General features: G+C 36.0%; 1 protein-coding gene across 3 annotated transcripts in view; it reads right to left on the bottom strand.

Moving 5' to 3' along the window:
- The window catches only part of CDK17 (cyclin dependent kinase 17), a 108,084-nt gene that overhangs the window by 20,348 nt on the left and 73,675 nt on the right, over window positions 1-14,061 (bottom strand). For all 3 annotated transcript variants that reach the window (XR_008378899.1, XM_053584842.1, XM_053584841.1), the window contains exons 6-9: window positions 5,814-5,870; window positions 4,026-4,140; window positions 3,031-3,125; window positions 2,725-2,787 (exon numbers count right to left, since the gene is read on the bottom strand). Coding sequence is in view for 2 of the 3 variants with exons in the window: in XM_053584842.1 (XP_053440817.1) it covers window positions 2,725-2,787; window positions 3,031-3,125; window positions 4,026-4,140; window positions 5,814-5,870 (330 nt within the window). In the remaining variant the exon portion in view is untranslated. The remainder of the gene's footprint in view (window positions 1-2,724; window positions 2,788-3,030; window positions 3,126-4,025; window positions 4,141-5,813; window positions 5,871-14,061) is intronic.

The raw sequence follows: 14,061 nt of genomic DNA, 5'->3' as shown, positions 1-14,061 counted from the left end.
ATGGTAAGCAGAAAAGCAACTGGCCTAGAACATGATTTTTTTAAAAAAAGCAATCAGGTGGTGCCTGTGGCTCAGTGAGTAGGGTGCTGGCCCCATATACGGAGAGTGGCAGGTTGGAACCCAGCCCTGGACAAACTGTAACAACAACAACAAAAAAATAGCTGGGCATTGTAGCAGGCACCTGTAGTCCCAGCTACTCGGGAGGCTGAGGCAGGAGACTCGCCTAAGTCCAAGAGCTCGAGGTTGCTGTGAGCTATGACGCCACAGCACTCTACCAAGGGCGACAAAGTGAGATTCTGTCTCTTTAAAAAAAAAAAAAAGGCAATCACATTCTTAGGTACAATGTCTTGTCCTTATATAGTTGGTTTCTGAATTTTACAGTTAATTCTTCTATTTGAAGCATTAGTAACTATGAAAATATTATAAATAATATGAAAATTCATCTTAGCAGTAACAGTTCATTTGTTATAGAAAATGACTTAAACAGATTTTCATAAACTTAAAGGTCTATTAAAGCTTAGAGTTTGATTATAAAATTCTGGCAAAACAAATAACCAACCTCCCCTTAAAAAAACCTGATCTTGGACAGTGTCTCTAAAATAAAGCATCAGAATTCGTGGTTTTATAAAAAGTTTGAGATATCAAAGAGCATTTACTGCATAGCTCTAGCAAATTACTTGTTATAAAAATAACCTAAACCAGCTTCTATCACCCACCTCCTGGGTACTTTACTTTCAGCACCTCCTACTCAGCCTTCAAAATCTGCTGTGATTCAGCAAGGGGCATTAGCACCATAGTGCTCTGAATGACTGTGAAAATGCACTCCTATAAGGCTAAGGTAGGGTTTTTGTTGTGGATTTTGAGAAAAGAGGGTTATGAAACACAAGTTCAAGTACAGAGGATTCAAGAGTTTACCCGTAGTTTATCTGTTAATGAAAAACAAAGCATCAGAACACTGAGGATAAGGCAGGCCAGGGGGCCAGAGAGAACTCTCAGCAGCAGATTCTTACAGTCTGCATAATTATGTTTTAAAAACTATAAAATTACTATTTTAACATATGCCTGTTACTTTTATGTTTGGAGATCATAAAGGTAATTGAAACAAATAAACAATAAAATGTTTCCAACTTAAGCAAGCCATGTAGACCAGGGCTTTAAAGACAAACTTCTCAAACTGCTGTCAAATTATAATTAAGGGCCTTATTTTCTTTTCAAATTATTGTCCATATAAAAACAGGAAAAACAAAACAAAACCACAAACACGAGGATATACAAATGGCACAATCCCTCACAAAACAAAATGTAAAATGTAATGACAATCCTCATAGTGTATGTATGGAAATCCAGTTAAAGCCATATTCTAAAATTCTTAGCAATGTGTTATCCGTATGTTCTGAGCTGTCTTTTAGTAACAGAAACTGGCTCTCCTTTACAGCCACCAAATTTACTATTTAAAAAAAAAAAAATGTAAGTTTAAAGTTACTATCCACAGAATTAGAAATGCTTCAAACAGCTGAGACAGCCTATTTCTAGAAAAGGTTCTCATAAGCTGTTGAGTAAGTTTGGTTAAATAAATCTTTGCTAAATTTGGAGTACACCAATCAGGTCGAAGAAACCTACTGTAAGGACACAACTATGTCCAGTGCTGTTACTCAATAGCTTTTGCTTTTCTAGCACTACTTGAATTGGATATTAGATATACTGCAGTAAGAAAACACATCGATTTTCTCACTTTTGCTCCTGACAGCACAGATTGGTATTGCATAGTGGTCACAATACCTGCATGTTCCCAGTGTTATTATTCATTACATTACACCCTAAAAAGTTGTTGTTTTTATTTCTTTTTTCTTTTCTTTTAAGACAGAGTCTCAGTCTGTCACTGTGAGCAGAGGACCAAGGCTTCATTATAGCTCAACCTCAAACAGCAACCTCAAACTCTTGGGCTCAAGTGATTCTCCTGCCTTAGCCTTCCATGTAGCCGGAACCACAGGACATGTCACAATGCCTGGCTAGTTTTTCTTTTTTAGTAGAGATAGGGTCTTCTTGCTCTTGCTCAGGCTGGTTTCAATCTCCTAAGCTGAGGCACTCCACCTGCCTCAGCCTCCCAGAGTGCCATGATTAGAGGCACGAGCCATCGTGCCTGGCCTATTGTTGCTTTATATTTAATATTAAATACCATTTTAAACATATAGTAGAACCTCTGTAAGTTGACCACCCAAGGGACTATGGCAAGCTGGTCAACATACGGAGTGGTCAACATAAGGAGCGAGCCTACTGTAGTGATACATACATGTGGTGCATGTGCAGTCTATGAAAATTCGGCCAACTTAAGGAGGTGGTCAGTGTAGGGAGGTGGTCAGCTGTGGAGGTTCTGCTGTATTAGGAGTCTGCCATTTAAAGGATGCTTTTTGCAACACGCATCCATCGCTTATATTTTTAAAGCAGAACACAACTGTAAATGTATTTTACATCTAGAATAATCAGTTGTAATGTGAATGGAGATGTCAAAATAGTGAAACAATTTTCCAAAATGGTATGATCCTAAGAAAGCTATAATATCGTTAACAGAAGTTGTAAGTAAAGACTGTATGTTCAGAGGACAATAACTTAGTTAAAATGCCAAACAAAAAACCCTGAAGAATAGTTATGAGGCTGGTATATTTTATTAAGTAATCTAGTCCATCTATGTTTTAATCTAAATTAAAATAATATACTAAAACATACCTTTACATTATGCATACTCATAATGTTTCCACAGTCATCCATGTACTGTTTTAGGTCTTTATCCTGAAAAAAACACAGCATTCACTGTAGTATTTGATATATAGTTTTCAGAATGCATGGCTGATTCATTTAAAAGCATTTGATTTTTAAAAGAAGTTGTTCAAGTAAAAACACTGAATACACCACACGCACAATTTAATTAAACACCAATAACTAAACAATACTATCCCTGAGGCTGTCAAAAAGTCCAATTTGCTATGTTTCATTAAAACAAAATTAAACACTGAATTTTTACGAAATGCTTACCAGATACTCAAAGACCAGAGTCAAAGATTTCTCTGTGTGAACGATGTCATGTAAGGTTACTATGTTCGCATGTTTTAGATCCTTTAATAGTGAAACTGAAAGGCAGAAAAGAAAACCAATTATTTAGTCTCTGGTAGCCAGTCTTTATCAAAACCTCAAGTAAGTTTAAAATACGAACTGATTGACTTTAAGATTCTCCTAAGTTTAAAACAAGAATCCACCCAGAGGATTTACAGCAAAAATTTTAACAGAATTAATCTTTTCTTTTCATTTGTGGTTCTGGGTTTGATGATATCATACTTAAAACTGTCCCCACTATCACAATACTCTCTATATCATCTTTTTTTTTTTTTTTTTTTGAGACAGAGCACAGTGGCATCACCACAACTCACTGCAACCTTAAACTCCTAGGCTCAAGTGATTCTCCTCCTGAATTCAAGGGATTGTCCTGCCTCGGCCTCTCGGGATGCTAAAATTACAGGTGTGAGCCTCTATGCCTGGCCTCTGCATCCGCTTCCATTTTTTTCTTAAGTCTTAACTTTTTGAGACTTCTGGGATTAATTTAGATATAAAGTGCAATATACCTTTTTTCCTTCCACATTACTAATCATTTGCTTCAAATTATTTTCTAGATAATATATCTTTTCTTTATAAAATATTATCACGATATAAGTATGTTTATACACCATTCACTTATGTTTAACTTACATAGCTAATTTATAGTATCATGTTCTCCCATATCAATATGTAACACTTCCCTAAGTGAAATATTTGTCTATGACAGTGATTTTTAATGACTTCATACGACCTCATTATAAGCTATACAATAATGTAATCTTCCTTTCTTTTGAATATTTTTGTTTCAGAAATTAACTTTTTAAAGGTCCAATTGTATCTTTCCTTCATCTATTCTGCATCTCAATTCTTTTTACTTACACAAAATAAACTCTTACTCTGCAGCGTTGGTTTTAAAGCACTCTATGGAAGTACTCTACCTTCTCTGATAGCTGTGCAGGGCGCACCTTCTTCATGTTCCAGTCGGATCTCTTTTAATGCCACCAAATTCTCTGTCAGTTTACTCCTTCCTTTATATACTGTTGCATATGTGCCCTATAAAACATATTTTTAAAGACACATCAAAAGTGCCATGAGGACAAAAACAAGGAAAAAGAAAAAAATCATAAAACAAAAAAAAAAGAAAAAGAAAAACAAGTATCATGAGAGTCTATCAAACACCATCTGTATGATAAAGAGCTCTGACTGAATTTCTAACTTCTAAGCATATTTTAAATTCCATCTTGCAAAGAAAAATCAACAATGCTCTGTTTTGGTTTTTCTTACAGAAAGGAGAACTTCCAATTCATATGCTCAGCTTTCATACCCTTGTAACACTACGGAGTGCCTCAAAAGTATGAAAACACATAATTTACTTTTTGTACTTTATTAACAGATTATCAGATCAAAAACTAGATCAATAATTTTGGAATAAAAGCACTTAAAAGTGCTTTACCTGCAGTGGCGTATGGAGATTGAAGGATTCTAATTGAGCATATTAACTGACAATATAATTAATAAATTGTTAAATCATAAAAATTTTACCTATGTTTCCAGACTTTTCAATGACATCTTTGTACATTAACTCTTCTTTAAAAAATATATTGTACAGGAGATCTCTTCCATCATTGCTTATACCTCAAACTCCTTTAAGTCTTCCCTATTAACCATATTATTTTCTTATATTATTATATATAATATAATATAATTATAATATATAATATTATACATTAATATTATACATATAATATTATACGTATAATATTATACATATAATATATACATATACATTATATGTATATATATATTATAATATTATACATATAATATTATACATATAATATTATACATTATATATTATAATTATATTATATATAATATATAATATTATACATTATATATTATAATTATATTATATATAATATATAAAATTTCTTATATTATATTCCATATTATTTTGCCCTTTCTTACTCTGGGAGGTAGGCCATTTCTAAATTAGTAGTACTAGTAGAAAGTTAAAAAAGAAATGAGGTCTTAAGAATTTCTTTAATCTTCAATGAAAGTGGGTTTTTTTGAGACACAGTCTCACTTTGTAGCCCTTGGTAGAGTGTCATGGCGTTACAGTTCACAGCAACCTCCAAATTTTGGGCTTAAGTGATTCTCTTGTCTCAGGCTCCAAAGAAGCTGGTACTCTAGGCACCCGCCACAACGTCCAGTATTTTTTGTTGCAGTTACCACTGCTGTTTTAGCTGGCCGGGGCGGGTTTGAACCCGCCACCCTTGGTATATGGGGCCGGCACCTTACCCACTGAGCCACAGGTGCTGCCCAATGAAAGTGTTTTTATGTTTAAAGACAGTGTTTTGATTTTTCATGGTTTTGAACTCACAAAATTTCCTGTATGACAACACAGCACACACTGCCAGAAGGCTGACCGCAACTGTTTGGCTGTCCATTTTGTTACCAAGAAAGCACAATATCTTGTGCTTTAATAAAAGATTACAAAGCTATAAAACAATGCTCATTTCTTCTTAAATTGATGGGATCATTTCAAAGACTGAAGGGTGTTAGCCCTTCTAACTTTTCTTTTGCCTTTTTAGACAAGTATATAATCTTGTAGACAACTGTGTTTACATTTTCACACTTGGTTAATAAAAACCGTGGAGTAGGAGAGTTTAGATGATGAACAAAGAAAGAGGTGCCTTACATTTTTGAAATAAGTGTTTACTTACCTCTCCCAGCTTTTCCAATTTGATGTAGGTTTCCATTTTCCCAAACCCAATTTCTGACTGAAAGCAAACAATTGTAAATTTAGTATTTGTTTTTAAAATTAAAATTCATCTCTTCCTCAAATTCTACAACTCTTCCTACGCTAAAAAGTTTCTAAGAGTAGAAAAATCTAATTACAATCAAACTGTTGATATCTATCAAGTCTTACAATACACCTTATGTTGAAACAGTCCTAAGTTCAAAAATATCAAAGTTCACAATTAGAACTATCAATCCATCTTTTACTGTGGGTCAGTTAATATTCTGTTATGAAAAATGTTTTATTTTAAGACCTTGAAATTTTAAGATACAAAAGGCATTTTAAGGTACTAGAGACTCTTATAAAGTATGACTACTTGGGAATTTCTTTTTAACAAAATGGCAAAAGTAATAATTTCCCTATATATTTTCTTTCATCGATGTTTAAATTCCTTAGAACAAACAACAAAATACCATTTTGGGGGGTTTCCAATCAAAATATAATGAAAAACACAACTGAAAACGACACTCTACTATGGATTAGGGAACAGCAAGCAACATATGCAGCAGCAACGTAAATTTAATCCCAGCTGCAGAGGGGGAGCAAAAGCATTAGAAGTGACTTCTCAAAGCCCTTGCTCTACCAGGGGTGTCCAGTCCTTTTTTCTCTCTGTCACACATTGGAAGGATAAGAGTTGTCTTCAAATACACAAACACTAAGGAAAACTGATGAACAAAAGAAAATGTCTGTGCGTATCTTTTGTTTTTTGTGATATCCCATACCAAAGATAACCAAAACAGTCAAATAATCTGCATGCATGCATGCAGCCTGAGGGGACACAGGTTGGACATTCCTGAGAGCTTGAATGTTTGCTTGCCCTTTCGAGCTAAAAGAGGATGGTCATCGACTTTTAATCTCCTAAAACAAAATAACTTGCAACCCAGGATGCTGTACCCAGCTAAACTGAGTTTCGTTTATGATGGAGAAATTAAATACTTCAATGACATTCACATGTTGAAGAAATTTGCCATAACTAAACCAGGTCTCCAGGATATTCTCAGTCCTATCCTCCATAAAGACCACCTCCACCACAAAAGTAAACCCACCCAGAAAATTGTCACCAAATCCAACTTCCGCAGTTGCAAAGGTATTAAAAATGTCCACCGGACTCTTGAAAGGCTTATCAATATTCTCAATTTATGTGCATGGTTTAAATTGTCCACTGAAGAGACACAGGTTGGCTGACTGGATACAAAAACTCAAGCCAGATATCTGCTGCATACCAGAATCACATCTTACATTAAAAGACAAATATAGACCCAAGGTCAGGGGTCCTCACACTTTTTAAACAGAGGGCCAATTCACTGTCCCTCAGACTGTTGGAGGGCCAGACTACAGTTAAAAAAAAAAAAAAAAAAAAAACAAAACTATGAACAAATTCCTATGCACACTGCACATATCTTATTTTAAAGTAAAAAAACAAAACAGGAACAAATACAATCACACGGCCTCATGTGGCCCACAGGCCATAGTTTGAGGACCCCTGCTCAAGGTGAAGGGATGGTCATCTATACTCCAGGCAAATAGAAAGCAGAAAAAAGCAGGTGTCGCAATCCTATTAGCAGACGCAATAGGCTCTAAACCAACCGAAATAAGGAAGGATAAGGATGGACACTACTTCATATTTGCTAAAGGTAATACTCAATATGATGAGATTTCAATTATTAATATTATGCACCCAACAAGAACACACCTCAATTTATAAGAGAAACTCCAAGAGACATGAGTTACTTGATTTCCTCCAGTTCCATAGTAGTTGGAGATTTTAACACCCCTTTAGCAGTGCTGGATAGATCCTCCAAAAAGAAGCTAAGCAAAGATTTTAGATTTAAACTTAACCATTCAACATCTGGACTTAACAGACATCCACAGAACATTTCACCCCCAAAAAATTGAATACACATTCTTCTCATCAGCCCATGGAACATACTCCAAAATTGACCACATCCCAGGCCATAAATCTAATCTCAGCAAATTAAAAAGAACAGAAATTATTTCTTGCATCTTCTCAGACCATCATGGAATAAAAGTTGAACTCAATAACAACAGGAATCTGCATACCCATACAAAAACATGGAAGCCAAACAACCTTATGCTGAAGGATAGATAGACGAGATTAAGAAGGAAATCACCAAATTTTTGGAACAAAACAACAATGAAGACACGAATTACCAGAACCTCTGGGATACTACAAAGGCAGTCCTAAGAGGGAAATTTATAACACTGCAAGCCTTCCTCAAGGAAACGAAAAGAGAGGAAGTTAACAACTTAATGGGACATCTGAAACAACTGGGGAAGGAAGAACACTCCAACCCCAAACCCAGCAGAAGAAAAGAAATAACCAAAATCAGAGCAGAAGTAAATGAAATCGAAAACAAAAGAATTATACAACAGATCAATAAATCCAAAAGTTGGTTTTTTGAAAAGATCAATAAAATAGATAAAACTTTGGCCAACCTAACCAGGAAAAAAAGAGTAAAATCTCTAATTTCATCAATCAGAAATGGTAACAATGAAATAACAACAGACCCCTCAGAAATTCAAAAAATCCTTAACGAATACTACAAGAAACTCTACTCTCAGAAATATGAAAATCTGAAAGAAATCGACCAATACCTGGAAGTACGCCACCTACCAAGACTTAGCCAGAATGAAGTGGAAATGTTGAACAGGCCTATAATTAAGTTCTGAAATAGCATCAATTATACAAAATCTCCCTAAAAAGAAAAGCCCAGGACCAGATGGCTTTACGTCAGAATTCTACCAAACCTTTAAAGAAGAACTAGTACCTATATTACTAAACCTCTTCCAAAATATAGAAAAAGAAGGAATATTACCCAACACATTCTACGAAGCAAACATCATCTTGATCCCCAAACCAGGGAATGACCCAACAAGAAAAGAAAATTATAGACCAATATCACTAATGAATATTGATGCTAAAATACTCAATAAGACCCTAACAAACAGAATCCAACAACACATCAAAAAATTATGCACCATGACCAAGTGGGATTTATCCCAGGGTTTCAAGGCTGGTTCAATATACATAAATCTGTAAATGTAATTCAGCACATAAACAAACTAAAAAATAAGGACCCTATGATTCTTTCAATTGATGCAGAAAAAGCTTTTGATAATATCCAGCATCCTTCATGATCAGAACACTTAAGAAAATTGGTATAGAAGGGACATTTCTTAAACTGATAGAGGCCATCTACAGGAAACCCACAGCCAATATCGTATTGAATGGAGTTAAATTGAAATCATTTCCACTTAGATCAGGAACCAGGCAAGGTTGCCCATTGTCTCCATTGCTCTTTAACATTGTAATGGACGTGTTAGCCATTGCAATTAGGGAAGAAAAGGCGATCAAGGGTATCCACATAGGGTCAGAAGAGATCAAACTTTCACTCTTCACAGATGATATGATCGTATATCTGGAAAACACTAGGGATTCTACCACAAAACTTTTAGAAGTGATCAAGGAATAGAGCAACGTCTCAGGCTAGAAATCAACACCCATAAATCTGTAGCCTTTATATATACCAACAATAACCAAGCTGAAAAAACAGTCAAGGACTCTATTCCTTTCACAGTAGTGCCAAAGAAGATGAAATATCTGGGAGTATACCTAACAAAGGATGTGAAAGATCTCTACAAAGAGAACTATGAAACTTTAAGAAAAGAAATAGCTGAAGATGTTAACAAATGAAAAAACATACCATGCTCATGGCTGGGAAGAATCAACATTGTTAAAATGTCTATACTACCCAAAGCAATATATAATTTTAATGCAATTCCTATTAAAGATCCTGAAAAAATAATACTTCGTTTTCTATGGAATGAGAAAAAACCTCGAATAGCCAAAACATTACTCAGCAATAAAAACACAGAAGGAGGAATCATGCTACCAGATCTGAGACTGTACTATAAACTGATAGTGATCAAAGCAGCATGGTATTGGCACAAAAACAGAGAAGTAGATGTCTGGAACAGAACAGAGAACCAAGAGATGAACCCAGCTACTTACCATTATTTGATCTTTGACAAGTCAATTAAAAACATTCAGTGGGGAAAAGATTCCCTATTTAACAAATGGTGCTGGGTGAACTGGCTGGCAACCTGTAGAAGATTGAAACTGACCCACACCTTTCACCATTAACTAAGACAGACTCTCACTGGATAAAAGATTTAAACTTAAGACATGAAACTACAAAAATACTTGAAGAAAGTGCAGGGAAAACACTTGAAGGAATCGGCCTGGGTGAGTATTTTATGAGGAGGACTCCCCAGGCAATTGAAGCAGCATCAAAAATACACTACTGGGACCTAATCAAACTAAAAAGCTTCTGCACAGCCAAGAACATAGTAAGTAAAGCAAGCAGATAGTCATCAGAATGGGAGAAAATATTTGCAGGTTATACCTCTGATAAAGGTCTAATAACCAGAATCCACAGAGAACTCAAACATATTAACAAGAAAAGAACACGTGATCCCATCTCAGGGTGGGCAAGGGACTTGAAGAGAAACTTCTCTAAAGAAGACAGACGCACGATCTACAAACACATGAAAAAAAGCTCATCATCCTTAATCATCAGAGAAATGCAAATCAAAACTACTTTGAGATATTACCTAACCCCAGTAAGAGTAGCCCACATAACAAAATCCCAAAACCAGAGATGTTGGCGTGAATGTGGAGAAAAGGGCACACTTCTATACTGCTGGTGGGAATGCACACTAATACGTTCCTTCTGGAAAGATGTTTGGAGAATATTTAGAGACCTAAAAATAGACTTGCCATTCGATCCTATAATTCCTTTACTAGGTTTATACTCAGAAGACCAAAAATCACAATATAACAAAGACATCTGTACCAGAATGTTTATTGCAGCCCAATTCATAATTGCTAAGTCATGGAAGAAGCCCAAGTGCCCACTGACCCACGAATGGACTGGCAAATTGTGGTACATGTATACCATGGAATATTATGCAGCCTTAAAGAAAGATGGAGACTTTACCTCTTTCATGTTTACATGGATGGAGCTGGAACATATTCTTCTTAGCAAAGTATCTCAGGAATGGAAGAGAAAGTATCCACTGTACTCAGCCCTACTATGAAGCTAAATTATAGCTTTCACATGAAGGCTATAACCCAACTATAGTACAAGACTATGAGGAAAGGGCCAAGGAAGGGAAAGGGAAGGGGGGAGGGTAATGGGTGGGGCCACACATACAGTGCATCTTAGAATGGGTACAGGCGAAACTTACTAAAGGCAAAATACAAATATCTACATGCAATAACTAAGAAAATGAACAGTTTAATGAGAGTATTTCAGATTGTATTGAACAGTTTAATGAGAGTATTTCAGATTGTATTGAAACCAGCACATTGTACCCCTTGATTGCACTAATGTACACAGCTATGATTTAACAATAAAAAAAAACAAAACAGCACTATGAATTCCACTCAGGCAGAGAGAAAATTCAGACAAAGCCACAGTTACAGAGGTAAATTGTCTGTCAGATCCTAATCCAAAGAGTAAATAAAGCATACCTACCCACCTCCTATTTTTAACAATTTCCAGCTTTAAGAATTTAATGATTACATCCAAAGAGTACTTAATGTATAAATGAAATTTTTAGAAAATTTTGCTTGCATTTTTATCTGCTGAACATGTCAAGGTTAACAATAGATATAATGACTGGCTTGTTGACAGGCTCTCCCACAGAAATTATTCAGAGGACAGAGGACAAAGCTCATTTATTCAACATTTACCCAGCACAACGTTAGGTGCTGAGGATATGGTGAAGAAGACAGACTTGATTCCTGCTTCACGAGTTCATAATCTAGACTGAGTTCCACCCTAGATTATTTTAGAATATTTTAAAAGTTTAAGTTTCATAAAAAAACAGAAATAATAGCTATAGAAATGATACAATATGCTTTATATTTCAATATAATATAAAAACTCCCTTAATTCTACTTTCTAGACAAATGAAGGTAATTTTTTGATACTTCATTGTTAAAGGAAAGTACTTCCCTTTTGGAAGTCCCAAGCAAATTCCTGTTCAGATGGATCCTACAGCATAAGCATGTGAAAATTTAGAATATACAGTATATGCATATGATAAATTATAACATTCCTTAGTTATTAGAATTAAAATTTAGAATATACAGTATATGATAAATCGTAACAATCTTCCTTAGTTCAATATAACATATAAGTAGCATCTAGCATTATGGGAAATTTTACATTTACTTTGGATCTAGCAACATAATTATGTTGGAAAGATTTTAACATGCTAGAGATGCTGTTCTAATTCAGGTTCTTTTTTTTTTTTTTTGGTTTTTGGCCGGGGCTAGGTTTGAACCCACCACCTCCGGTATATGGGACTGGCGGTATACTAATTCAGGTTCAAAGCAAATGAAATCTATTCCTTATCCACCAGGATATATTCTAAGACCCTGAGTGGCTGAAACCACAGATAGCACTGAACCCTGCATACCATGAGTTTTCCTACACATATATACCCAGGATAAGGTTTAATTTACAAATTAAGCATAGTAAAAGGTTAACAATAATAATTAAAAAAATAGAACCATTACATATACCTATCTCATAATACAAGTTATATGAACTATGGTCTTTCTCTCAAAATATCTTATTGTACTATATTCACCTATTTGCAGACTACAGTACTGGGTGACTAAAGCCATGGAAAGCAAAACCACAAATAAGAGGGGACTATTGTATGTGCAAAGGCATCCTTGGTGCCATTTTAAGAGGAAGTATGTAAATAAGAAACAGTGGGGGTAGAGGAAGGCTTTTTCAAATACGGTAGAGTATCTGTAAGTTGACCACCAAAGGGATTGTATCAAACCTATGTTGATACGGAGGTGGTCAGCATAAGGGATGAGGCCTACTGTACTGATACGTACATGTGGTACATGTCTGGTCTATGAAAACTGGGTCAACTTGGGGCGGTGCCTGTGGCTCAGTGAGTAGGGCGCCGGCCCCATATGCCGAGGGTGGCGGGTTCAAACCCAGCCCCGGACAAACTGCAACAAAAAAAAATGGCCAGGCGTTGTGGCGGGTGCCTGTAGTCCCAGCTGCTTGGGAGGCTGAGGCAAGAGAATCGCGTAAGCCCAAGAGTTAGAGGTTGCTGTGAGCCGTGTGACGCCACAGCACTCTACTGAGGGTGGTACAGTGAGACTCTGTCTCTACAAAAAAAAAGAAAACTGGGTCAACTTAAGGAGTGATCAATGTAGGGAGGTGGTCAACTATGAGGTTCTATTAAACCTATTTCCCTCCCTGTGATTTAGATAGAAATGTGTTTTATCCTCAAACTTTTTAAACTGGGGGGCCAGTTCACTGTCCCTCAGACCGTTGGAGGGCCGGACTATAGTTTTAAAAAAAAAAAACTATTAACAAATTCCTATGCACACTGCACATATCTTATTTTGAAGTAAAGAAACAGAATGGGAACACACATCACAAAATCTCAAAACTGCAGATGCTGGCGTGGATGTGGAGAGAAGGGAACACTTTTACATTGCTGGTGGGACTGCAAACTAGTACAACCTTTCTGGAAGGAAGTATGGAGAAACCTCAAAGCACTCAAGCTAGACCTCCCATTTGATCCTGCAATCCCATTACTGGGCATCTACCCAGAAGGAAAAAAATCCTTTTATCATAAGGACACTTGTACTAGACTGTTTATTGCAGCTCAATTTACAATCGCCAAAATGTGGAAACAGCCTAAATGCCCACCAACCCAGGAATGGATTAACAAGCTGTGGTATATGTGTACCATGGAATACTATTCAGCTATTAAAAAAAATGGAGACTTTACATCCTTCGTATTAACCTGGATGGAAGTGGAAGACATTATTCTTAGCAAAGCATCACAAGAATGGAGAAGCATGAATCCTATGTACTCAATTTTGATATGAGGACAATTCATGACAATTAAGGTTATGGGGGGGAGGAAAAGCAGAAAGAGGGAGGGATGGAGGGGGGTGGGGCCTTAGTGTGTGTCACACTTTACGGGGGCAAGACATGATTGCAAGAGGGACTTTGCCTAACAATTGCAATCCGTGTAACCTGGCTTATTGTACCCGCAATGAATCCCCAACAATGAAAAAAAAAAAAAAAGAGAAGAGGTGA

The sequence above is a fragment of the Nycticebus coucang genome, chromosome 3 (assembly GCF_027406575.1).
Source record: "Nycticebus coucang isolate mNycCou1 chromosome 3, mNycCou1.pri, whole genome shotgun sequence".
NCBI classification, from domain to species: domain Eukaryota; kingdom Metazoa; phylum Chordata; class Mammalia; order Primates; family Lorisidae; genus Nycticebus; species Nycticebus coucang.
The sequence above is the reverse complement of the archived record's forward strand: the minus strand, read 5'-3'. Positions and strand labels throughout refer to the sequence as shown.